Source organism: Rhinolophus hipposideros (genome assembly GCF_964194185.1).
Source record: "Rhinolophus hipposideros genome assembly, chromosome: 4".
In the NCBI taxonomy this organism is placed as follows: Eukaryota; Metazoa; Chordata; class Mammalia; order Chiroptera; family Rhinolophidae; genus Rhinolophus; species Rhinolophus hipposideros.
The window spans coordinates 4,232,822-4,260,746 of NC_138050.1; the positions used below are offsets into that span (position 1 = coordinate 4,232,822).

At 41.0% G+C, this 27,925-nt stretch overlaps 1 protein-coding gene across 2 annotated transcripts in view; it reads right to left on the bottom strand.

The window, feature by feature from the left end:
- Window positions 1–27,925, bottom strand: part of B3GLCT (beta 3-glucosyltransferase) — a 92,763-nt gene that overhangs the window by 20,152 nt on the left and 44,686 nt on the right. For both annotated transcript variants that reach the window (XM_081046107.1, XM_081046108.1), the window contains 5 exons: window positions 22,912–23,048; window positions 16,262–16,325; window positions 11,673–11,792; window positions 9,976–10,045; window positions 1,672–1,785 (listed from right to left, as the gene is read on the bottom strand). In XM_081046107.1, coding sequence (XP_080902233.1) covers window positions 1,672–1,785; window positions 9,976–10,045; window positions 11,673–11,792; window positions 16,262–16,325; window positions 22,912–23,048 — 505 coding nt within the window. The remainder of the gene's footprint in view (window positions 1–1,671; window positions 1,786–9,975; window positions 10,046–11,672; window positions 11,793–16,261; window positions 16,326–22,911; window positions 23,049–27,925) is intronic.

A 27,925-nucleotide genomic window follows, 5' to 3' on the forward strand; every position in this document is an offset into this window, starting at 1 on the left:
TTGTAAGCCTCAGAGAAATTACAAGTCTGGCATCTTCCATTAGATATACTTATTCTGAAGGAACTGTCAGAGTAAGGATCGCCAAGGATTGCACTCATAGGGAAACAATGGTGCAAAAGTGCAATACTATACCTTCATTCATTCATTTTGTAAATATTTGCTGTTAAGTTTTCATATGCCAGGTACTGTGGTAGTTTCTAGGCTATGCACTAAAGACACAGTGCTAAGACAGTCACAGACCTTCAGGGGACATCAGATAAAATCGCTGCCTTAATGGAAAATGCTGGGGCCAAGATAGGAATAAAACGCTAGGGAAGAGAACTCAAGTCGATCAATAGAAAGATGCCCCTCATCTCAACAAAGTATTTGGTGACACAACGGAGAACAAACAATACTAATTAATATTAAGCCACTCAATTTCACCTTTATTTTTGTTATTCTTGATCTCTTTCTGTATTTTTAACCATATTGTATATATTTTTGAAAGGCATCTCAAATTCCTCTTGGACTAAAGTAGAATATAAATATGAGCAATAATAAGGTCGGGCTAAAAATAAAGACGTCAATAAGGAAAGCATGAATCAAGAAATTAACATTAAAGTCTAAAAAGCAAGATTAACCAAAAAGAAAATTCATCTAAAATCATTTTTCCAAACCGGACAGCAACAGACTCAGTAATATATTCAACTTTGTCAAAAGAACGAAGAGCCACGGGGATGGTATATCTGAGTCTATATGTATTTAACCAATTAAGGTATTAGGAGTGACATTCCCATAAACTCATCATGACAAATGACTATCGAACTAGACAATCAACTTACTACTTTTATGTTTTTTATTCATTAACGGGTTTCATGATCTTAAAAGTTTCTGGGGATCCAGAAAACTAAAGAAAAAATGTGGCAGAAACACTGGATGAAAATTAAGATGAACAAAGAGCATCTGTGGGTGAACTGGCCAAATTTCTACATCCATTTTGTGAAATACAAAAATGTTTTCGATTAGAAAGCCTGCAATCTGAAGAAAAAAGCTGGTGTACTTCCAACAATGATATTAAAATACTCCCATATATGGGAGAGATATATATATATATAATAAAAATACTCCCATATATACATGGGAGTATTTTTATTATATTTAGTATTTTAATATATATATGGAGAGAGAGAGCGCGCGCGCTTATTATCACATATACCCAGTGTGGAATGTGATTGTCATTCAGAGGTACACACAAAATGAGAGCTAGACCATCAGCTTCCTGAGGATAGAAACTGTCAGCTTCACTCCTACTTCCCCCAGTGTCCAACAGTAGCTGGCACACAGCAGTCAGACAACATCCTGGCTGGTTAAATAGCTAAAATTAAATGAGAAGCTTTGTGTGAAGAGATGATTAACTTTGAGCACGTCATTCGAGCCATGATGAATTCTGAAGGTATGATGTGCTTCAGAACTCTGTTGTAATTGTAATGTGCTCAGTCATCTACATGGCTACTAAAACTTAGAACACAGCTCTTAATCTGAAAAAAATCGGTCCCTATCCATGGGTAAAGATGTTGAGGGAGGAAGGCAAAAATTCAAGTATTTATACAAATTTATTTCTATCCTAATTGAATGGACTGTATTTTACAGGATGCACATTTGAATAAGAGGAGTTAAGAATGAAGGACTCACCTCTGTCTGTATTAGGAATTCCCAGGTCCACTGTAGGAATGGAACTTTCTGCATAATCACTGTAGTATTCAATGCGACTTGCCTGACTGGCCCATGTCTGCTTTACAATGGGGACTGAAAAAATGAGACAGATGACAGTCACTGGCACAGTTATAAAGAGAAGCTTGGAATCTCAAAGGGCCAGCACCTGTAAAGAAAGGGAACCGTGACTTGTTCTTCCTCAGGTGTTCGAAGCCTCTGAGCTCCCTTTTCTACCTGAGAAATGTCAGACGCACATGAATAAAACCCTCTTCCTAAGCCATTTTCAATTTACTCTAGAGCCAAGTACTTTCCATTCCTGGTGACAAATACACTTGCTTCCATATCATAAATTTTCTGATTATACTGATTGTGTTTAATCAGTATATAATCAACAGTCTGCCTCTACTGTTACATTTAAATTAGTTTTAACTAATATTTCTCTTTTCCCAACAAGCTTCATTTAAAATTCACAACTGGAATTTTCAAATGCTTTTTAGGAGGATGGGGAATAGAATTACTTCCAAGGAGTGGAATATTCTCTGTGGTTCTGAGATGCAAATTGTCTCTCTTACAATGGGCCAGGGCATGAGGAGGGGGTTACCTTTACAAACTCTACAGTCCCCACCCGCGGATTCCAACAGGACACCCACCCTAGAAAGGGCATGACCCCATCCCTGACATTCACCGCACACCAGGACTGGCATTACTGTGCTGCACTTTGGGAAAAGGTGGAGGAAATAAGAACTTGGAAAGCATTGCAGATTGTAAACCTCTATCATTAACAGATAAATTGTTTTAATACAATAAACACAAACAATGGAAAACCTTCCTGGTTTTCTATGTTTTCAGGTGAGAGGTTCAAAGACAGCTCTGGGGCGGGTGGCGGATGGTTCAGTTGGTTAGAGCAGGAACTCTCAACAAGGTTGCCGGTTCAATTCCCACATGGGATTGTGGGCTGAGCCTCCTGCAACTAAAGATTGAAAACAACAACTGGACTTGGAGCTGAGCTGCGCCCTCCACAGCTAGATTGAAGGACAACGACTTGGAGCTGATGGGCCCTGGAGAAACACACTGTCCCCCAATATTCCCCAATTTAAAAAAAAAAAGACATCTCTGTACCCACACCTGACGTGGAATTCTGCCTGATCACTATTTGATATTCATTCACTTAAGCAGTGATCTGAATAATTATTTTCTTGTATACCTTTTTTTTTAAAGTTACTGTCTGTGCATCTCTAAGTTTTAAAAAGAAAAGGTTTCTGTTGTTGTTTTCGTAGAAAAGATCACCCTATCTAGATTTTATACCCTGTTAATTTAAGAATCTCAACTCTGATGAACTAAATCTTTAGGCCAGTATTTTGAGACTCGATCAGATCATTTATCTTTTCCTTTTTCGCAGCCCAAATAAAAATAAATTATATGTAAAAACTGCCCATGCAATGCCAAATTTAAGTGTTTAGCATGTGAGTCAAACTGACAGTCCTTGTATATAAAATATAAAAGTGCACCATTTTATAGTACATTATTTACCAGCTTTTAAGAAACAAAAAGACCTATGAATTCTGGACATTGGCTATGACAACCTCCAAATTGCCTATTTTAACTCTCTAAATGTTATTTTTATACAATATAATTTTTCTGCAATCATAAAAAAGGCAGATAGAGATATCACATGTCAAAACAGACACACATTCAGGAAATAATGGTAAGGCTGCTAGTGGGGGAAGTCCTCCCTTGTTCCACTCCCACATTCCAGCTATGGTGGCAGGCGACGTGGCACATACTGAGCAGGAGGACTTACCCCAGAAAAGGCTCACTACAGCTCGCAGCCACTAAATGTTCACACTCGGGTAAAATGTGCTCCATTGCATATGCCGAGAATTCTCCTGCGTCCCCAGCCCTGGGTCCTGCAAGCCTTGTAAATTCTTTTTTTTTTATTAAAATGTATTGGGGTTTGACAATGGTCAACAAAACTACATAGGTTTCAAGTGTACAATTCTGTATTACATCATCTATATATTGCATTATGTGTTCACCACCCAGAGTCAGTTCTCCTTCCATCACCATATATTTCACCCCCTTTACCCTCATCTACCATCCTCCCTCCCCCCTTACCCTCTGGTAACCACTAAACTGTTATCTGTGTCTATTGAGTTTTTGTTTATTTGTTTGTCTTGTTCCTTTGTTGCCTTCACTTTTACATCCCACATATGAGTGAAATCATAGTTCTTGACTTTTTCTGTCTGACTTATTTCATTTAGCATAATCTCAAGATCCATCATGTTGTCACAAATGGCAGTATTTCATCAACGAGACAAATAATAACAAGTGTTGGAGAGGCTGTGGAGAAAAGGGAACCCTCATACACTGTTGGTGGGAATGCAGACTGGTGCACCCGCTATGGAAGGCAGTGTGGAGGTTCCTCAAAAAATTAAGACTAGAATTACCATATGACCCAGCAATTCCTCTGCTGGGTATCTATCGGAAAAATTGAAAACATTTATCCACAAAAATATATGTACCCCGATGTTCACTGCAGCATTATTTATGGTGGCCAAGACATAGAAATAACAAAAGTGTCCTTTGATAGGTGACTGGATAAAGAAGATGTGGTATATATACACAATGGAATATTACTTGGCCATAAGCCTTACAAATTCTGTTTCCACTTTCCTCAGCCCTTAGCTGTCAGCTCCTGTTGGTTCTAATGGCTTTATTAAATAGCACAAGTGTGTCTTCTCAGTTAGCTGACTTCATGAGATTACAGTCAAAATCAAGTGTGAGTTAGGTCTTTGATATACCTAACTACATGTTTCCAGTTTTCCTTAGAAACAGTCGACACTGAAATTTCAGGAAAGGTAAGAATTACTGTATGACTGGTTCCCCGACACCTAGCACAGTGCCTGGCACACCGTAGTAGATGCTCAATAAATACGTGGATGAGGACTGAATCTCCTAGGAATTCCAACCAGAGGCCTGGGGCCAGCTTTGGAATTCGATGAAAGGAAGGTTTTATTCATACCAGCAATGCATCCTTTGGCACAAGAGTGTGCCACCATCACCCATCATTTAAAACGAGACTAACCATTTTAATAGAGTGAGGTGTTATGGTACTATAATACCAAAAGCATGCAACAGTTTGTGTCATGTGTCACGATGAGTCTTGTGCACGTGTCCTCTCTACCACCTATAAAGAATGTCAAGTTAAGGCTTATTCTCTATACCAGCAGGTGAAGGCTTTATTTTCAACCAGGGTTGATTCTAAATTACTTAACACTGTTAAATGATTGGCCTGTTTCATCAGCATTTTGAATTCTAAATGGAATTCATTGTTATTTATAAAATATTTTATATTATTATTATATTGAGGGACTGCACCCGTAATGACATTAAACTTTGAGAAAATATTTCAAAATAGTTACATGATCCAGTATTTCAATTTCGATAAAGAGAAGCACACTTTCTACCACATAATAAAATAGTGAATGCCTCTTTCAAGAAGGTTTGTTGCAAAACCATTTAAAATTTGAGCAAAGTAAAAATTGGACTATAAAAAGAGCCCCACACTCAGAAGGTATAAATCTTCCACGTGGCTGTACAGACTCGAAGCAGGAGGAGCTGAGTCTTGTTATGAGGCACAGAACACACATTTTACCCCCCGGTGAATCTACCTGTGAAACTGATTACAAATGTTCATGAACTTGACACTTGAACACTGTACAAAAACCCCACACAATCAAATATGAATGACTCGTGATTTTAAGGACTCTGCTATTTTTGACAAATGGACCTGCTGTATGGTAGTCAGTGACCACAAAATAAAACGCTGGTTTCTCGTCTCTTCTCAGGAGAGGGTTAGAGACACAGCTGCCTAGAGTGTGCGGTAACTCCTGATTTTAAAGAGGAGTTGTACCTAAGACTGAAAAGCACCCCTCACGGCCAATCTGAAACATTTCAGGGAATCTGGGACATGTTCATCTGTTCCACAGTCAGGGGAAACTGACCGAGGCAACACCCGACTCCCTCCTGCCTTTACTAATTGATCTAATCACTCCATTTAACACACGGGGAGACTTCCCCTGGGGCTGCATTTTCACCCAAGCCTCATACTAAATAAGCAGATTGTAAGCCCCTCTCATCAAAGAGAACACAGCTACTACACACTCCTAAGAAGTCCGCTCAGATATGCCTCTTCTAGACAAGATCACTGCAGTAAATATATCAAACAGGTGTCTTTTTACTGTAAAAGGAATAAAGTGTCTATTTTTAGGAGCTTAGGAAGCTGTGAAAAGGAACTAAGGCTGAGAAAATAGCAATTTAACCTCTTTAGAGGGAGATGGCAGGAAGAGGGCTTCTCACAGCTCACCATGTGATGAGCAGAAACAGCGGCTGCCCCAGGATACTTAAAACAGGCACGAAAGCTGCACGGCAAAATGGTACAAAGAGACATCTTCACATTTCCTGACAGCCTACATCACACAGTGAAAAACACAGAACCCAACAGGAAGTGATCAAGCTCAATATTAAACTCCAGAGACAACCTTGCTTCAATATAATCTGACATGCTCAGCTCAATTCTTTGCTTTATATAATACTTGTAAAGTTTCTTTAAAACCCTACTACATGCTTGCATCTCAGAAGAGTGTTGCTGTTTTGATGGTGTCATGATGTATTTCTTCCTTAAGCTAGAAGACAGAAAATACTTTGGCTGACTGTGTCCTAAGAACACAGTTTGTTTCTTTTTTCCATTTAAATCAGAACCTAGCCAAAAGCAGTTACATAAATATTTGTTTCACTTGTAAGGCAAAAAAAAAAAAAAGTACAAGGGGTAAAATAATCTTTTTTTTTTTCATTTTGGAACTTGGCTTTATTCTCAATTCTTCCATGAGAGTATAAAACAATGACTTCAACATATATTTCCCCTTGCCCTGACTAGAGCCTTGGACACAATGTCCGTTCCCTCAGCCTCCTCCCTGGAGCTGGCCAACACTGTAAGCAGCCAGGAGTGGAGGCCGTCGCTCGTGTCACCTTGTGCTCAGTACCTAGTGCTCAGCACACCCAAGGTGACAACCTGCCACTCACAGTATGCCACTCCAAATTTTGTAAAGATACATACAGTCTTCTCTTTGTGTGTTTTTTTCACTTCATTGTCATTTGACCTCTGTAACTTCAAGTGTTTCTACTAAGGAGTGCACAGGAAAAGAGAAAAGGGAAAAAAAAAAGAACGAAAAAAAACACCAGTCCAGGTATTCTCAACTACAGCAGTGATGGGCTTGGGCAGGGGTGGCAGTCTAAACTGCCAGCTTGATCCACAATTGAGACCATCTGAGGATTTCAATTCCTGCCTATCCCCATCGCTGCTGAAAATGAAAAGCCTACTTCCACGGCCAAGTCAAAAGTGACCTTGAGCAGAACGTCAACACCAATATCAAATACTATTTATCAAGTCTTGGGTTTGTAACACATCCAAGATCACAATATAGCTGTGCCATGGCAGAAAGAACATGGGGTGTGGAGCCAGGAAACCCGAGCTCCAGCCATTACCATGGGCAGAAAGAACAGGGCCTCGGAGAGAGAGAGGGGAGGAGAGGAAGAAGGATGTGAGGGCGACACAGGAAGGAGATGAGACCATCCTTAGGAAAAGGTACAGCTACCAGACAGGCCAGAACTGGATTCCGGCGGCCGAGAGCAGATCCAGGACGCCATCTTGCCCCTCAAGGTGAACTTGAGCTAACTATAATGGATTCTAGTATTAGCATGGCAGCCAAGAAAAATCGCCATTCCCTGTGTCAGCACACAGTTCCCACAAGGGCCAAGTAAGGACAAAATCCTTCCTCCCGATGGGAAGGAGTGGTCAGCAAAGACTCGCCCTGGGAACACCTGTGTAATGCCACCCCCAAATATTTTGCATCCTCATTTGAATATAATACTAAATGTCTGTGTTCTTGGGCAGTTTCTCTTCTGGACCTGCCTGCTGTCACACCATCTTGAGAGTGTACTGTACTGTTTCTTTTCTCTTAATAAACCCACTGCTTGCCTGGCTTTGTTTGAGTGGCTTACTCAGTGAGTCCCCAAATTCCTTCCTTTGCCGTTTACCAAGAACGCTTGTTCTGTGGTCACACAGCTGCCCGGCTCCGCATCCACAGGAAGTTGGGCAGCTGTGTCCCGCCCAGCTCGGCCTTCTCTGCAGTATCACGTGAGTAACACTAGCGATCACCGCGAGGAGCTGTCAACACGAAGCTACATGTACACGTCTGTATGAATGTACATGAGAAGCACACCAGAAAAAGTAAGACAACAGTTAGAGCAGTTACCGTGCGTTGTCACTATAACTAACATGGTTACTGGGTAATGCTTTGTACCCGCTGGTGGCTTTGGACTAGACTTCCAAAAGGAAGGCAGAGCCCAGGGGCCTGGAAGGCTTTACTTCTGTCCAGCCAAATGGACATCAAAGCCCAGAAACCCTCTGCTTACACTATCTTTTCGAACAAACATCTGAGTTTCAAGATGGCCTGCCACAGAAAGCCAACTGTGAAAGCCTCTGAAAATCTTTTAAGTCTCAGGCTTCAATGACCTAATTAATAGCAGCAGATCCAAATTAATAGCAGCAGATCAACCCAGCTGGCTTGGGGGGTGGGGTTAATGCTCTTAAAAAGCTTTTAAGATTTTGTCATTTTAAAGAGCTTTGACTCAAAATTAAAATATAAATGCATTCCACAGACATCTGAAAACTGACCTCAACCTTCTGCAAATAAGAAAACAATAAACTTTGAAATTACTAATTTAAAATCAGCAACATTTTTTCTCATTTCTGTAGAATATAAAAAATATGACAGGACAGTCCCTAATTTTACTGCTTTTTTGTCACTTGAAATATGTGTTTCAAAAGAGAAAATACCACCACCATTAACATCAATATTATGAAAGCACTCACTACTCCAAGTGCAGCTTCAAGATCAAGGAAATCAATTCAAACACTTCTGCTTGCTGTTAATAAAAAAAGCAGCCAGTTAATTTCCCTTGATACTTTTTTGTAAAAGATACTTGCCAAAAATTGTCCCACAAAGCTTCCAGATTTTTTAAAAAAGCAAAAGGATATTAAATCTAGGTTAAATTTGTGATAAATGAAAATTTTTATTTTAACTGCTATGTTGATTTTTAATAGTATTTTAGGACTCATGCTATAATGAATGCATATATTTATACAGGCAGATTTAATTGGACTGGGAACTTAACATGACTATTTTTGATAAACTTAAAGGCTTATAGTTAATGTACTTTTAAGATATTGTTGATTATAACCAGATTTTAACTGATGCCCGTGTCTCAGACAATACTTTAATCCCAAATTATAATACTCCTTTATTTGGAAAATATGTTCCCTTTTAAAATACAATTTGTAAGTATCATGTTTTCACATAAATTATATACATGAATTTCCCCCATAACTCCAATCCCACAAAAATGAGACTAGTTAGAAATCTCTCCTATATAAATATCACACTCTTGGTGAAATCGACAGTCTTTTCATGGAAAAAGATTTAAATATGTGCTAAAATTAGCAAATGCGGGAGACTGTCTAATTTTCAACTTCAGAAAAGTGCTGCTTGAAATAAGGTGAAAGGAGAGAGAAATTGTCTATATATAGTATTTAGAATGGGCTTTTTTTCACATTTTACCATAACTTAGTAAAATTCTATAATGATACCAAAAACCTGAGTAAAAACAACATCCATTTGAAAGCCAGAATTTCATTAAAAAGCGACCACTGCATATAAGGCACCTTTTTCCTTTTATGTATCTACTCATGAGCAAATACAAATCTTTATTTAAGAGTTCCAATGTGTGTATTTGAAATAAATATAAAAACAAAGAACAGTCTTCAAAAAACATTTCCTTGGCATTTTGTCACCTTGAAATCCCCCCTAACATTCTCATGCAGTTCAGAGACTATACAGTGACCTAATGGGAAGTTGTTTTGCAAAATGGACTGTTATTCACATATTGTCTCCAAGATTGCAACAGCTGAGCTTTTCCATTTCTCATTTAAAACACTGCTTTAAACAGTATTTGAAGGGCTATGACCACCCACGTTTCAGTACAAAACTGTTCTTTCTAACTGATCTTGGTGATTGAAGTAGGATGACAAGGAATACTGATTCAATAATAACTGCTTTCACTTCAACTGTATATGTGTCATCATCCCTTTCTTGCGTTTATACTTTTTTGAAAAGGCAGTATGGATTTTTAAAGTTCTATAAAAATGAATAACCCAAAACATACTTCTATCACCATGAAATTTCTTGCACGTTTTCACTGCAACAAAAATATCCTCCTTCTTCACTGGACTTCCCTAAAAAACAAGGAAAAATATATGCACATGAGTCCATGTTATCTTAACTCCATACCCACGTTAAATCACATGCGCTAGAAATCAAATGCACCTCATGGCCATCAAGCCTGTTTCCAGGATAAAATGTTAGGGGAAAAAGCAACTGTCATCCAGCTGACAACAAAGCCTTTGCTGCCAGGCGGGCGGACGGACGGGTCTGATCCCAGCTCTGCCATTCACACCGTGTCATGTGAACGAGTCCCTTCACTCTCTGACCTGCAGTCTGCCATTTAGAAGGCGAGAAGAATAACCACCAGTGAAGCTACTTTTATCACAACTATTTATTAAGAGTGTCATAGGTGCCCAATAACTCTTAGGAAACTTCCCTTTCCTTTTTCCAGCTGGTGAAGATTTTGACAAAGGGAGAGAGAACTGAGGGAGTGTTGCAGTGTAAAATGACAGATGACTCCCTTTTGTGGGCCTGGCCTTACCTTGATGTCTAAAGTATTGTCATGGTCCCTGTATTGTCTCCCCAAGTCTAGGCTATAGTGGCGGGATTACTCCAAACACTGGGGCAGGGATGGGGTGGGCGTGGGGGTCCTGGAGCCCTGAGCCAGCTCCAATGCAAGCTGATCACTCAGATAAAAGCAGGCACACCTCTAGAGGGATCTGTGGGCAGCCCACACTCAAGGCCATGGACTGGCATGTGGTGTTATGAGCCCTTCATCACCTGTCTCAGGCCTTTAATAAAATTCAGTCCTGACTCCTACATCACCTGGGGATGGTTTATAGTGACATCTAACCACAGCTTGATCATGTCACTCACGACATTAGGAGGCTACCTCCCTACCCCACCCCCAGATTCCCTAGAGAAGCATTAAGGAGCAAGCAGGCATAACGCCTAGAAAGGCAGGTGTTCCTTCAGGAAGTGAGCAAACATTACAGATTCTCCCCGTTGTTGTGGGGTGTGTGTGTGTGTGTGTGTGTGTGTGTGTGTCTGTGAAAATGCAACACACGAGGCTTCTGTGTGACTGACTTGAGAATAACAGACACCATCTGAGGGTGGTGAGTAAATTTTCCCTGATGAAAAAGAACTGGTAACAACCTAGTGATTTTCTGGGGTCTTCGGGCTCATCGTGGGGACTGGACCAAGGGTCTGCCATAAAGAGTAGTGCATTCTGCAAGTTCTGGAAAGCCTCAGGTGAGATGGAAGCAAGGTCACCAGCTGAGAGGGTAACAAAATGGGCTTGAGGAGAGTCCTGGGTATCATGGGAAACGTTCGGAGATAGAACTTATATTCCCATACACACACATACCACATCATCAACAACAGAAATGACTCCGGGCGTCCTGAGAGCTTGGCAGGAGGTCTTGCACAAAGGCCATGGAGGGACAGTGCACTGGTCACATGCTCCCTTCCGGCCCACTCGCTGTGTAATCTGTGTGACCTGAGTGTCTGTCTCGTGACCTACGTACAATGGGGTGACAGTGGTGCTTACCTTACAGGGCTCTCATTCATAAAAATGTGATATATGGTTATTACCTGGCACAGGGCAAACGTTAGTTTTTTTCAGTGTGTAAAGTGCTGGTATACACAGCAGGTACACTGTCCTTTGAGGTGCAAGGGAGTTTTTCTCCAATTACTTACACAAAGGGGTAGGAAAGAGTGGAATGTGGTAGCACAGTGGGTGTCCACACCATCTGTACACAGCTCAGGCACTGGAGTAAGGGGGGGGCCATCACCTTTGTCCCAGATGTAGAGGGCAACCTGTCAGGGTACAGGGGACAGTGAGCAAAAGAATGTAACCGACACCCCACCTATGAGAAGATACGAAACATCTCAAGGAGAAGTGGCCACACCGTCTATACAGAGCATTACACACAGCCATGTTAATTTGTCAACATTCAACAGGTTTTCTTTACCTACAAAAATAATCCCATGTCAATCAATCTACCTTTTACTAACAACAAACAATTAACTAAGAATCAATATTTCAACCTCCAAAACATTCCAAAGTTGTCATAAGCCATTGTGGGGAAGCTGTGTTAGGAATTCTCAAACATCACAGAGAAAGATGAAATAAAATGTTATCACTGCCCTGGTCTCCTGCAGTATGGAAAGGACATATCCTGACTAACTGACTTGCTGGAAACATCGAAAATGTTGGACAAAATATCTTTAAAATCATTTTAAATGAATGGCTAAATTGGCACAAAAGTGTGGCACTTTTGACAGCAAACATGCAAGAGTGAGAACCTGGGAAGAAGGCACCAGAGGCAGCTTTCCTCAGTCAGCATCAGCTGAGCTCTGGGGATGCCGAGTTTCTGACAGGTGTTAGGGAGCAAAGTGGGGCATCTAACAGCAATCCCCACAAGAAGCTGGGCCTCCGGAGCTCGATGGCAGGGAAAATCATCTCCAAACCTCCTCTGGGACTCTGTAACCAAAGCCAGGCCTCCCCACTTGTGCCACCTATGTGGTCTGAGCCCCTCAAACAGAGGGATTTAAAGCGGCTCCATGTTAGTACAACCCTTGGGAGCAAAAGCAAGTGCGAGTCCTCACGAAGGAGCAAGGACCTCAGTGCAGGACTCAGAGGATTGCAGCTAAGACTCCAAAGGCACAGGAGCAGCAGTCAGAGAAGCACAAAGAAATGAGCCAAAAAGCAAGCACCAGCAAACACAACTTAATCCGACCCAAAAACTTTAGGTCCTGGAATTACCGAACACAGATTATAAAATTACCACGTTTAATGTGTTTTTACAAAGAAACAAAAAACTTTAAAACCTGACCAAATTTTTAAAATATTATACAAAACAGGAAAGCAAACTTGAAAAAGAAATGACTAGAACTTCCAGAAATGAAAAATAATAATTATTAAAATGAAAAACTTAATGGTCAGGATGAACCATGTATTAGACACAGCTGAAAAACAAATCAAGTAACTAAAAGACAAAGCCCCCAAGTTATCTGAAATGTAGCATGACAAGATGGAAAATGTGAAAGAGAAGTTCAGACTGCTAGCAGCATCCAAATTCCAGAAGGAGATAACAAGAGAGAACAGGAATGAGAAAATAGTGAAAAAGACAATGGCTGAAAATTTCCAAAAATGGCATAAATACCCTATTACAGAAAGGGCCAAAGAATCCTAGGCAGTATTAGAGGAAAGAGTCTATGCCTAGACATCTCATAGGGAAACAGCGAACACCAAAGACAATTGTAAAAATAGGCCGAAAGGAAGGACACGTTATGTACAAAGGAACCACATTACACCATGCTAACTTCCTAACTCTACTGCAACAGCAGCAGCCAACACAGTGGAGTAACACCATGCTGGTGACACCTACAACCGTATACACAGTGTAACGTTTTCCAGAAAAAGTAGAAATAAACATTTTTAAAGAAAACAAAACTGAGAATTAACCACCTCACTAGAGAAAATTCTGAAGGATGTACTCCAGGAAAAATAAATATGATCCCAGTTGAAAGGTTTAGAAGCAAGAAAGAGTAGTGAGCAAAGATACTGGCAGATACATGGTTAAGCTAATACAAATGTTAACCATAAAGTAATGATAATGTTTAAGTTGCTGGGTTTTAAAAAATACAACAAAAACATTAGACAACTAGATACATAAATTAGGAATGGGGTAATCAGGGTTAAATTATTTAAGGCCCTTGAATTTTCGGGACAGATTAATTAGCCATCATTAGTTAAGAATGCATGTTAAAATATTTAAAATAACCAGTAAGTACAGGCATAAATATTGACCTCCAACACAGCAGAGGAGGAAAAAAGAAAAAAAAAATCTAAAGAAAGCAAGGAAGCTTTAAAAAGAAAAAGAAAAAATGGGGGAAAAGGGGTAAAACAAAGTGCTTTATTCAAATATATTAGTAATCATGATCAATATAACTGTAAATTTGCAACTGGTTTGAAGATAACCATTGTCCAAGCAGGAGTTAAAAAACAATGTCCTCTTGAAAAACTGAGGGTTGCTAGATGAGAGGGGGCGTGGGGATAAGGGGGAAGGTGAGGGGATTAGAAAGCACAGTCAGTAACCACAAGATGGCCACGGGGTTTTGAAAATTAATTTGGGGAATGTAATCAATAATGTTGTAAATATTTTGTAGGGTATCCGATGGACACTTATCTCATTAGGGAGACCACCTCAGGGATGGTGTAGATGCCTGACCACTGCACTGTACACCTGAAGCTGAACAATAACGAATGTCAACTACAAGCTTATATGTATATGTATATATATATATGTATATGTATATACTTACAAGAAGCGGAGTACAGCATTAGGAATAGAGACAGTGGAAATGTAATGGCTCTGTGCGATGTCAGAGGGGTAGTGGGTGGGGGTAAGGGCGTTGACACAGTGTGACGGATATAAATGATAAACATCTAACTATTACTTTGTTTTGTTCACCTGAAACTATTTAAAAATTAAATTAAATTTTTTAAAAACAACAACAACAACAACAGTGTCCTCTTTAAGTGAGACACACCTAAAAGATGAGGACACAAAAGGGTTGAAAGGAGAAGATGAAAAACAGTTATGAAACAAACATCGAAAGAAAGCTAGTATAGACATATTCATATCAGCAAAATAAACGTTAAGAAAGAGAGCATTACTAGAGATAAAGATAATTCACTAAGAGGTAATGATTCTGAACTTGTATGCATATAACTAACATAGTGTTAGAGCATAAGAAGTAAGAGTGTTCAGTTCCACAAGGAGACGGTGTCAAATCCACCATTATGATGAGAGATTTTCCCATTCCTCCCTCAGGAAATGATACATCCAGCAGACAGACAAAAAGGGGAAGAAGGGAGGGAGCGAAGGAGGAAGGAAGGGTGCAGAGGGGGTGAGGGAGGAAGGGTATCTACAAAGCACAATATTAATTGTGCATCAACAGGTTAATTTATTAGATTAAATACATTTTTCTTTAATCTAATAGATGTAAAAATATTATACCCCCCAAATTAGAGCATACACATCCTTTTCTCCATTTATGAAACATGAACACGAACTAAGCCATAAAGCCTAAAAATATTTCAAACTACTGTTACATAGACCACAATAAGTCTAAGTTAGAAATCAGTAACACAACACAGTACAACACACAAATATACTGGGTCACAATTAAAAATGTATTTTTTTAAAGGGGGTCACAGTCAAAATAACAGTTTAAAAGCCTCTGCCCTGGAGAAAGCCTTGCGGACGATCCACATTCCACACATCAAAATGCTCACAGAAGCAACGATTGTGCTAGCAAAAGAGCACATGCAAGACGTTCACTCCTTGGCTGTTTCTACATGAGGAAATAACTCATTTGATGAGAAATACACGTATGAAAAATCATCCTTCTCTTCCACAAAAAGGAAAGAATGACTAGTGGGAAGCCAGGGCCTGCCGAGGTATTTGTAACGAAAGTCAGCTGTGGTACAGACCCAGGTTCAGGAACCTGGGACCACACAGACATTCTGCCCAACCCTTATCCCTTTCACATACGTTAGAAATGCTCGATTGTATGCATTCAATCTTTAACAGGTTCCAGAACCTAGGATGTATACCTCAGCTCCCGTTTTGCTCCTGGCAGGCTGTAAACATGGCTGGACTTATTACGTGTCAAGATGGACCCCAGGGTCCTAAGACACAGATTCCTGCAGAGGGAAAGGCAGTCTGTTTTAGGCAGTCAGACATGCCCATCAATGAAATGCACAGAGACCTTAATGATCAATGATGGGACACCTGCAACCTGCCTCCAGGCCGATAGGCCACAGATACCCAGTAGATGCCAGGGGTGCTGAGGGCCCAGACTGGCGTGGCACGGCTCCTGCTTGGGACCAACTGGCTCAGCTCTGCCCCGGAAGATGCAGCACAGGGATGAGACGGAGGCCTCATGTACAACCAATGCTCCAAATAAGACCACAGGTACTTTTAATGATACTTTTGCATGTTTTTAGAAATCCACGGCTGGACCCATCCACCTGGCTTTAAAACTAAGAATCAAGAATCACAAGATGCAGTCTTTTTCACTGATCCTTCTCCACCCGTGTGACTAAAAAGAGCTTAACAGAGAAGGACCTGATTCTGGGGAGTGGAACAACCTTTGGGACGAGATGCCTGGGGGTGGGGGAGCGGGGCCATGTTAGGGAATACAGGACACCTGCTATATCAGAAGATATGAATTCCTGATTAGTAAGACTTTTAACCAAACAAACCACAACATACCTCATGTTTTAAATCTATTGTAAAGTCGGACTTCAAGGGCTCACTCTTTAACCTCTTGGTAAGCCTAAAAAAGAGAGACAATTTGAGGGTTTTTCTGAAACCAGAAGAAGGGTTAAACAAGAATAACACTTTCTTGAGACTTTCTAATATCTGAAAACAGGCAAAAATACAAATTCTCAGATAAAAAATAACAGTTTAATTTCCTAGAGGCAGAGGGCTGTGAAAATGCAATTACATGTTGGCCGGGAAATGATGGCAAGTCTTGCTGCAAATGTAACATTCATTATGATAACATCTGGCTATTAACATCAAATGCAATATAAAACAATACAACACATTAAGTGCCTTTACAAAAAATCACTAAGTTTGTCGACTCCTTACACTAAATAACGCAGAGAAAGAAAAAGCAAAAAACTTGTATGACAGAGAACCCAAAGTTGCTACTTTCCACGCTCCTACTTTTAATCATCCAAATGAATTAAATTGGTGTGTGGAGTTTTTAGGGGGAGAGAACATGTGGTTTCGGGGAAGAATAACTAAGTTTCATTTCACATCATTTTCTTGCTTGAAAAATCCTCAGTGGCTCCTGCAATGCAGAACAAAGCTGTCAGGCCCTGGACCCAATACCCCTGCACCCAACCTTTAGCTTGCAAACTTTCTTCCAGACCAGACTCAAGGGCACCTTCTCTGTGAAACCTTTCCAGACTTGCCCATCAGAAGAAACGGAAAGTTCCTTTGCTCCCAGAGGAAGCACAGCCCCGTCAGCTGTGTTACATGCATTATAATCTGTGTTGCCAGGGCCGCCCACCCCGCCAAAACAAGCGCTCAGTGAGCAACCCGATTAGAGGGGCCATGTATTCTGATTCCAAGCCAAGCGAGGTAGGGTTACATACTTACCAAGGTCGCTGGCGTATCATAGGGCCTATATTCATTACAGGGCTAGAGGTGAGGCTATCAGTTTCAGTTACAAACCTCCTACTACATTTTTTCACTATAAAGAAATAATAGTGACTTTAAAAAAGTAGTAGTAAGTATCAAACATCTGTGCTGAGTTTTTAGCCTGGTTGAGCCACAAAGGTTTCTTTAATAATTTACTCCTTATTAGAGGGAAGAGAAAGAAGGAGGACTCGGGTTATAATTGATGTTTGGTTTAAAGCATTTGTCTTCTGGTTGATATTAATGTAGCTTGGTGACAGGTAGCTAGCTCCAAAAGAAGCCTGTGGGATCTGTCACCTTGCTAGGTGTCTGCCTACAGATTTGTGAGTCGGAGTGTGAGGGTTCACGAAGACACCAATTCCTAGACGCATTCCGACATATGGTAAGACAGAACTCGGCCCTGGAGTGGGGTCTTGACCAGTTCAAGTTCTGCTCATTCGGAGCCAGTTTGTATAAACAAACTGGTCTTATATTAAATTTGGAATGTGGACTCATGCTAAGTGCCTCCAAGATCCGAACAGACCACATTCCGACTCCAAAAACAGAAAAGGTCACACCTGGGCGACAGTCACAGGCAAGGGACATAAAGTTGTGATCAGAACCCAATCGCATGTGACATCCACAGGGAATGGCCACGCTTCCCATGCCCCTTCTCAATATACAACAGACACACCTCTGAATTGTTAGCCAAAGTGTGCTGTCTGCTCTTTGTCTTTAAGCTTCTTTCTCATTCAATTCTTGAAACTTTTCCTTTGGGGAAAACTTCAGAGAGGGGAACAGTGAAGACCATGGGTAGAGGCCCTTTCAGGTGGATAATGACTGATTTGAAGACAAACAAATGCACACACTGACATTCTTAAGTGGTGATGTCTAGCACCCATGGAGTGAGGGTTACCTCAGCATCATGAACTTCACGTTGGTGGGTCGCCTCATGTGACCACGTGACATCCCAAGCCGAAGGCAGTCACCGTGCAAATGAGTTCAAGTTCTCAAAGTGTGCAGAGCACTGTCCTAACTTAAAGGGCTAGTCCTAGCAGTGGGAACTAGGTTTCACTGTTCTATGCACCAAGCAAGATGGCACAAGGGTTTTTTAAATGCTAATTTCAGTAACCAGTAACTGCCAAAAAAAACAATTAATGCCATAATTTTCAATTGCTTAGATAAAATATTTCCTCACTAAATATTCAGTTCCTAGCAAATATGACATTTGATACTCAACTTACCTGTTTTTAGAAGAAGTATGTCATGTCCTAATAACACAGTTGTAAATGACACAACGGGCTAGAATGGAAACTACCGCGTTTCCCCAAAGTAAGACCTAGCCAGGCCATCAGCTCTAATGTGTCTCTTGGAGCAATAATTAATATAAGACCCAGTCTTATTACACTATAAGATCAGGTCTTATATATAATGTATTATATTATACACATATATATATATATATATATATATATATATATATATATATATATATGATCTGGTCTTATATTAATTTTTGCTCCAAGACGCATTAGAGCTGATGGTCTGGCTAAGTCTTCTTTTCGGGGAAACAGCATATAACATAGGGCCCCTCCAACTCCCTACCAGGAAATCTTCCTAGGTGACTTCTAGTCCACTTGTGAGCCAGTCAACCGAGTGGGATATTGAGGGAAATTTAAATAAGTTTTGCTGGTATAAAAACAAAAACAAAGACAAACCAGTAACAGTGTTCTGTTATAACACCTATTTAAAGAAATCACCTTATTGGAAATTAAAGACGGTCTTTCCAAAGATACAAGCATGTTTTTACTGATGCTAGTGTTCGAAGACACAGATGAATCACCAGGAAATGTTGAGCAGTATTAATTCAAAACTCATGGATGGGTGACTGCCGGGGCCAATAAAATTTTTGATGGGAAACAGTATAAGAAAGAGTGTGTCATGAAAGGTCTTTAACCAGTTTTTCTGGTTACTTGAGCAGGATAAATACCTTCATAAGTATAACTTAAATTGTAAAGTTATACAGTAAATTGTCTTACCTACTAAGTAGTTCAGAAAGTCTAGAAATGGTGACAAGGAGACTCGGCATTCCTCTAGAAGGCGCTATGAGTTGCCTAAACAATACTTCCTTCCCCTTCCTTCTTCCCAAGAGAAGTCCAGTTTTGATTAATTCTTGAGCCCAATAAACGGCTCCAGAATCCAAATTAGTTTGATCCCAACCAAAATAATGGCATTCCCTGGCAACTGTTAATGGTCCAGGGGTTGGTACACACCTGAAGTTGATCCAACCAACTTCAACTGGACAAGATCCAACTAGAGACTGAAGATAAGCATTTACCTTCCATGGCTAGAGAGGTTCTCAACTGCTGGACATAAATAAACACATGTCACCCTTACTGCCTTGAAACCACAAAGGGAACCAGATTTAGGATGAACTGACGCTGCGTCTGAAGCAGGAGACAGAGAGTAACAGTGTTAGATTTCTGCAACAACCAAACCACAGACCTCACTTTCCAAGTACAGGAATAGTATGTCCTTAATTCAGTGTTCAGACTGACAGATTTCCCAATAACGAGAGGAAACTGAGTCAGCACATCCGCTTTGGAACGCAGAGAGACCAAAGGGGAAGACCCAGCTTTACAGTTGGTGGGGCTACCTGGTACTTACACCTCCTTTACTTTCAAAGTATAATACCAATTTCTTAAAGAATAAGTAAGAATCTCCTATTAGCTGTATAATATTTTGGCCACAGACAGCTGCTATTCTAGATGGGTTATATCATTTTTTTTGTTTGATTACCTGTCTATATCATGAGAAAAAGGAAACGGTCTAAGGAAAGCAGAAGTTTTAATTTGGTCCTATGGTAGAGTCTGCATTTTTGTTTTGTTTTTGCTGGCAAGGGAAAGGGATGGCAGGCAGAGAAGAGCATGGATAGTAATTACATGCAAATATTCTACGGTTTGTTGGTAGTTATTCAGTGCCGTGAAAGCGGATGGTGCGCAATGCAAACGTTAACTGGTGCCTCATTCTTCCATCATGCAGCAGTTGTGGGAGAAGTGCTGGAATTCTGTGAACTCGTGCAAAAGATGAGTCTTTTGGCCCCAACTCCCTTGGCTATGGCTCCTTACACACCCTACTGCAGTGATGTGAGGCCCCCCGTCTTTTCTCATATCTCTGTAGGAAAATATTGGTAAGCTTGACCAGAAAGGGAGTGAGTCGGCACTTGTCAACAGATGTTTTCAATGACCTCATAAACACGACAAGAAAGAGAATGATGTGCCCATGGGACTATCTCTAGAGAATGCCAGGCAATCCACAACATAAAGTGTCCCCTTAACAAGACAAATATCTCGGCTGGTGCAGGACGTGTAGCCCCTGGCAGCTCTCACATGGTAAGCACAAGGTAGTTATGAGGTGAGCATAAGCCAGAGCCATGGCACCTGCCGGGACCTGGTGGCCTCTATACCTATGAGCGTTGCACCCAGAAGGCAGTCACAGACCCAAGAGGTTTCCTAGGATAGGTGATGCTTCCATGCCAGCATGACAAGCAGCAGGATTGGACACAGCTGTCCTGTACGAGGATCCTGGGTGACAAAGGCGTGTTCAAGACACATCATTCCCATCCACATGGTTTAAAAATAAGTCCAAAGGGAAGCCAGAGCTCTCGTTATTTCTCACACTTAGCTCAATAAAAGGTGAACTGCGTTCAGCATCAAGAGGTCTCTAAGGTCCTTGCCAGATGGGGAAACTTGGATGGAAGCAGAAAGGTGAGAGTTGAGACCGCCAGGGTTTGCCTCAGGATGAGAGGCCTCCTGGACCAGAGGGAGGGATGGAGAAGGCGCTCGCGCTGGCTCAGACACCTGGCTGTATTCCGGGGCCTGCTGTCTGAGGTCTCCGTGGGTCTGCTGGTTTCCTCTTTAGCCCTGGGAGAGAAGGCGCTGTCTACGCTCATTGAACATCAGGGGAAGGCTATAGCTGGACTTGTCCCTCTCTCAGGGGACTCAGTTGGCTCTCCAGGAAAAGGAGTGAAGAAGAGCTTCACAGAAGCCACGGCCACCGGGACTTCTGCAGAGAAGGCAGCCCACATAATCCACACTACGAAGCGAAGCGAAAAGAGACTAGAGAAAGCCTGCTGCTGCTGCTGCTGCTGCTTCTGGGATCCTGAAGGGACAAGATACAAGCCCGGCGTGGGACATGATGCTCACAGCTTCTGAAGGGTTCAGGCCAAACAAGGGCGCGGAACTGGCCCCTGACACCAGACCGCTGGACACAATGGGAAGAGAGTACTGGTAGCACCTGACCTTCGAGTGCCAGCAAGCACAAATTTAATTAATTTGAGAATAACCATGACCCTGGTCTGCGGACACCACCTATTCCCCTCGCTCTGCCAGAGCAGGGCCAGGCGCATCAGCAGAGGCTGAGAGAGAATGAGAGCTCTCTCCTCGGTCCCTCCCCGGCCCAGCCCTCCTGAGAATGAGGCAGGACACTGTAGCACCTTCCTGGACAAGTCTGGTACAGGCTGGGAGCAGGACAGCCCTGCCCGGCTGTCTCAGGACGGGGCACACGGGCCAAAGTCTTCAGATGGAGCGTCCACTCTGACCAGTTTAAGCACAAAATGCATTTATTAAGGCATATAGATGGCTCACAGAATTACTGGAAAGAGACAGTAGACTGAGACTGTAAAAACAATCCCCATATTCATACCACAGAAGTGGGTGGCAAGGAGCTGTGATCTCCGCCATCCTCAGGAAGCCACTGTCTCAGCTGCCAGCCCCCCAAATGACCCCTCCTCTGTTGTGCTCTCTGAAGCCAAATGGATTTTCCAGGGCACATCTCCCTACTGGAACCTGCCTCACAAGGCTGTCCCCTGGTGGTAAGGAAGCCTGCACAACACGGGGGTGCTGAGTGGAAAGGAGGGGATTACATTGTAAGGACCTTTCAAATGTCAAGGAAGTCATCCAGCCATGCGGCCAGCCGCGGATGACAAGGGGTCTACTACTTCGTGCACCTACAATGAGCTAAAAAGTTATCACGATTCCAAACCCTGGAAACAGCACACATCATGTAAGAAATAATTGAAACCTTTTCACCTTTGAAGACATAAAGGCCACAAGTGCTTTATCAACTTTCCATTCCCTACAGAACAAAAATGCGTAATAATTAACCTGACGTATTCAGATTGACAGGGCCTGTCAACACCATTTCTCCTGCAGTACAGCTTAATTATGTTCACCTTTTACATCTAAAAAAGCATGACTGCAATTCTACACACCAAGAGCCGGTGCCTCCTGGGCGCCGTCCCTCCCTCCTGGCCTGTGCTGAAACGTGAACACCCACGCACACACTGGCGTCAACTCCCAGCCCCACGCATGTGTCAGGTTCATTTTTCATCGTTATTGACCATCAAAGTCATACCTGTTGCTAACTAGTCCACGAACAAGAGTAACAACACTCCTGGGTGTAGAGCTCTCACACCACCTGTGTGCCCTCCCTCAGAGTCACAGTTTGCTATTCACCTTCTTCTGCAGGTGAGTGAGAGGCAGCACAGCCAGGTGGCGGGGTGAGTCTGATGGGACTGGCAGGTGTCGGAGCAGAAGCGGGAACCCTCAGGGGCCGCTCCTGCTCGAGCACACACGGCTCTGGCTGAAAACTCATCTCACATCCATCAGTTACAATACACAGAGAAATAGACGTTGATCCACACATCAAAAAAAAAAAATCAAATAAATTCTTACTTGTTTACAAGTGGAATACTAATGGCCCAGCCAGCAGCAAAGTCTGGATATTTAAAAACTGTAGGATTTTCAGAAAAGGCGTAATGGTGAATGATTGTAGATTCCTCATCATGTAATGCTTTTCCTAAAAACCATTCCTGTTAAATAAAGATATGAAACGTCATTTCCTTAAAAAGCCACTTCGTGTAAGACCAAAACAAAGTCATATCATTAATTTTAGTTAATTACATATGCTAGGTGATAAAAAAAATTAGATTATATATTTTTAAAACTTTCAACAAAAATAAAATTGATACTCATATGCTAATGAACAGAACATAATCTTTTTATATAAAGAGAGTAATTTAATTATCATCAGGATGAATAAAATGTTAGTCATTCTTATAACATAAATATATAAAAGTGGTATTTTATACAATATTCCATATCAAAATACTATGAAGGCAAAGAAAACAGTTTCCTTTGTGCCCCACTGAGGTTTACAAAGAAGAATTTGAAAAATTCCTTTCAGAAGCAGTGCCTATTTTATTCACTCATTCATTCATTCAATTAAAATTTATTATTGTTATCAATCAGCATCTAACAAAGATCCCACACCAGGCAGAAACACAGCTTACACAACAGTGGGGAAACATGAAACAAGCAAACAAATAAAGTGAGTCCAGATAGAACTGCTATGATGAAAACAAAACAGGCGAATGGGAGGCGGCCCTGGAAAGAGGTAACAGCTGAGGAGGAAATAACATCCAGGGGCAGCTGGAGCAGTAAAGGCAGTTAATACAAATGCCCTGAGGTGGGAAAAAGCTTGATATATTAGACGGAAAAAATAATCCAGTGTGGCTAGACTTGCGTGGGTATGAGGAGACACGGAACGAAAGAGCAGCAGCAGGAGACAGACCAGAGTGGGTTTCAGACACCAATAGAAAGCAACGTAGACCTTGTATTCTAAGTGAAGTGGCAGACTTCCACTTCTGGCCACAAAAGAACAGCCTGGATCAGACCTACTACTCCACCAAGAACAAGTACAAAAGCAGGAGAATTACTTAAAGCAAATGATTGAGGGCGGCAGAAAACAAGACAGATAGAAAGTAAGGGCTAACATCCCAGAGAAAAGGGGCACCCGTCCCTGGGAACCCCATATTCACCTCCTTTTACCCTCAGGAATTGGCTGGTTCACAGAGCAGAGCAGAGCACACCACAGGAAGCAGTAGCTAGGGACTCTGCCACCTCCCTGGACAGGTTGGAGCTGGAGACTGCCAGAAAGGTAGAGATTTAAGAGGATTTCAGAAAAGTGAGTCCAAAATTCTACATGTGATTTCCCTTCAACTCCTAGGCTGTACAAAAGCCGGGGGAAAGCCAAGAACCAAGTGGAAAGCAGCAGTGTAAAGGCTAAAGAGCTGAGCAAAGATGTCAGCAGGTATGCTGGGGAGCCCAAGGGTGGAGTACGGGGGGGCTACAAGTGAGGGCACAGACAGAAATCCTCCTGTGGGAAGGGATAACATCCACAGCCTCTTCAATGTTTTACGTGAAGTATCTGACATTTAGTAGAAAATGACCAGGCATGCCAAGAAACAAGACCAAAGTGAAAACAAAGAGAAAATGAAAAATTGAAAGACACACAGATAAATCAGACTTTGTAGTTATCAGAAACATAACTATGATTCACGTGTTTAAGAAAATAAATGAAAGATGAAGAATTTTACCAAAGAACTAGAATATATAAATAAGAGTTACATGGAAATTCTAAAACTGAATAATGCAGTAACTAAAGTATGGAATTCAAAAGGATATTAGACGCAAAAGAGGATTAGTGACCTGGAAGGCAAGTCAATAAAAAAAATATCCACATTGCTATACAAAAAAGAAAACAACAGGAGGAAAATACAGAAATGAGCATAAAAGCAATGTGAGATGCAGTGAAAAAGTCTAAATTGGAAGCGCAGAACAGAAGGAGGAGGAGGAGACCAGAGCTGAATCAATACCTGAAGAAAAACAGGCTTAGAATCTTCTAAAACTGACAGAAGTCATTGAGCTATAGATTCAAGAAGCTCTATAAACTCCAATCGAAACAAGTACAAAGAAAATTACACATAGGTACATGTTGGTTGAAAAACCATGTAGGGAAAATCGAAAAAGCAGTCTGGGGTGCAGTATCACATTTCGTTCAAAGGAGCAAAAAATGACATACAGTTGACTTTTCAAGAGAAACAACAGAATATGAAAGACAGTAGCACAACACCTCTGCAGTGATAGAAGACAATGTCTGCCAACCGAAAATGCTATATCTAGCGAAACTATCTCAGGTGGGATGGCAAATCCTGGAACTTTTTGGACAGGTGAATGATTATCATCTGAATTATAGAGAGCCTAGATTATTAGGAGGGCAAGAGTGGAAACCCGGAAACCAGCTAATAATGCTCGAGGGAAGAGATGATGGTAGCCTGGAACTGAGTTGTGTTGAATACGGAAAGCAGATGAATGAGAAGTGTGTTTTGGAGATAGACTCAGCTGGATATGCCAACAGGAGACTGATGGAAAAAGAAGAGTCAGTCATGAGTCCTACGTTTTTCAGATGAGCAACTGGATAGATGGTGATGCCATTTCTGAGATGAAGAAGACTGAAGATGGAAGGAGTTTAAAGGGTAAGAGTTCAGTTTTGAACACGCTGAGTTTGAGGCTCCTGTTAGACAGAGGTGGAGGCATGAAGAAGGCAGTTTGGTGGAGGACTACGAAGCACAAGGCTCCCTCCCTCTCATTCCTTCACACTCTGCTGCGATGTGACTTGATCCAGGAGCTGCTCCCTGACACCCTATGGAACAGTAAGCCCACCCCAGTCTGTCCGTTATCCCTCTTACTCCGCTATATTTTCTCCACAGCCCTTGTGACCATCTGACACATTGTTTGCACTTTTGCTTATTGCTTATCTCCCCTGCAACAAGAATATCCCCTGCTGTGGGCAGGAACGTTGTCCGCTGTGCTCACTGCTGTATCCCCAGAATAGCTAACAATACCCAGATGCTCACTGGTTTTTGGAAACGAATGGAGCAAGCCCAGGAAAGCTTTAAAAAGCAACCACCCCATGGGCGGCCGGTTATCTCAGTTGGTTAGAGCACGGTGCTCATAACACCAAGGTTACCAGTTCCATACCCACGCGGGCCAGTGAGCTGCATCCTCCACAACTAGACTGAAACAACTTCTTGACTTGGAGCTGATGGGTCCTGGAAAAACACACTTGAAAACAATAAAAGGGCAACCACCCCAATGAAGGAAACTAAAGCCTATAATTTAAACCAAGTACCCTAAGTTCTAAATTTTCTCTCTTACCCAACCATCACCACCTCACTCCCTATTCCTCATCAGAAAATGAGAGCAGGAGGGATACAGTCCTATTTCTTAAGAGCCCCCTTCTGCTTGGGGTTGTGTCCCCAATACCTTCCAGAGTCTTAGTTTTGGTCAATTCAGCAGTAGGTCTTGAGTGAAGAGGCGGGAAAGCCATTGACACAACCTGTACATTTCAGTTCACAGTTCCACCTGATGGTTTTCTTCTTCATTCTTTAGCTATAACTATATCAAGGCCTCACTAGGCAAGAGGGATAGTTACCAGGCAAATGGCCCTGGCTTGAGATGGACAATTCAACATCGTTTTTCTAAATCAATAACATAGCACTTTGTCAAACTACTAAACATTAACCAGTACGAAAATCATCACATTTAACATACCATGTCAATATAGCTTATCTAAAGAAAAAAAACACATCAGTGTATTTTAGCACCTTTCTCATTAATCTTTCACTGTTATCATCTCCTGTTCCAAACATAATTGTATGCAGAACATGTTTTTATGTTTTAACTGCTAATGGCAGTTTTCAGCTATTGTTTAGTATAAAAGATGTTTTTAACATTTTTGTTGGGGACTATATTATAAACTATATTAAGGGAGAGATTGATATATAATCATCTTTCTTAATGATTTTCTTAATAACTTCATAACAAAGACAATTATTATCAAGATAAACTGTAATAAAATAACTCAGACAATGTTCTCTTAGTACCATAGAATTACTTTACCAGTATCTGTGTTTCACCTCTACTAATAACAAAAAAGTCAAGACATGTGAGTAAATACACACTTATATTGAAAGCAGAGTGGGGGTGAGGAGGAAGAAAGACTTCATCAAGATATAGAAATTTATAGAAATCACCTAGAAAGGCAATTTAACAAAGATTAATTACTGTTAATAAAGATTACATTTTTCCATTTAAAATAGTGTATAAAAGCATAAACTTGCATTAGTAAGAATGACAGAAAGATATTGAAGGGAAAAAAATGTCAGATTCAAACAAAATAACTGATACTCTAACATACTACATAGTATTATTTTTATGTAGTTTATTTCTGTCAATATCAAAGCCAGGTTTGCTTTATACTTCCTTTTCTAAAATTTCAAATGGTAAGGGAAAAATCCACACTAGTTTAAGTGAATTTCAACATTATGTAATTTTTATTCCCAAATACTAGTTTCAAAAGAAATAAAGCATCCTAGGTTTTTTTTTTTTTCACATGGGAGAGTTCAGAAAAGGGGGGGGGAACATCTCATTTGCCTCTGAACTTGCTTTGAACTTTTGAATTTATCATTCCAATTTTCATTAAAAAGCACAGTGAGTCACTGTACAGAATTAGAGCTTTGGATAATGGAAAAATAATCTGCAGGTGAAATGAACACTAGGAGGAGATTAAAACTCCTACATCCTCAAAAAAATTTGGGAGTTTTTCCCAAGTCAAAAGAAAACATAAAAGTCTAACAAATGTTTTACATAAAACATGGCCAAAAGTGCATAGATGCTGGTTAGCATCATCTGAGAAGACGGGATGAGACATGGTCGTAATTTTCTATCCTTTGAAGGAATAATTTTTTTAACCTAACAACTTTCTCATTGAATGATATCTGTTATATTCCCAGAAGGCACAGGCATGAAGAGAAATCGTAATACATCCATCCTTTAAGCATTTAAC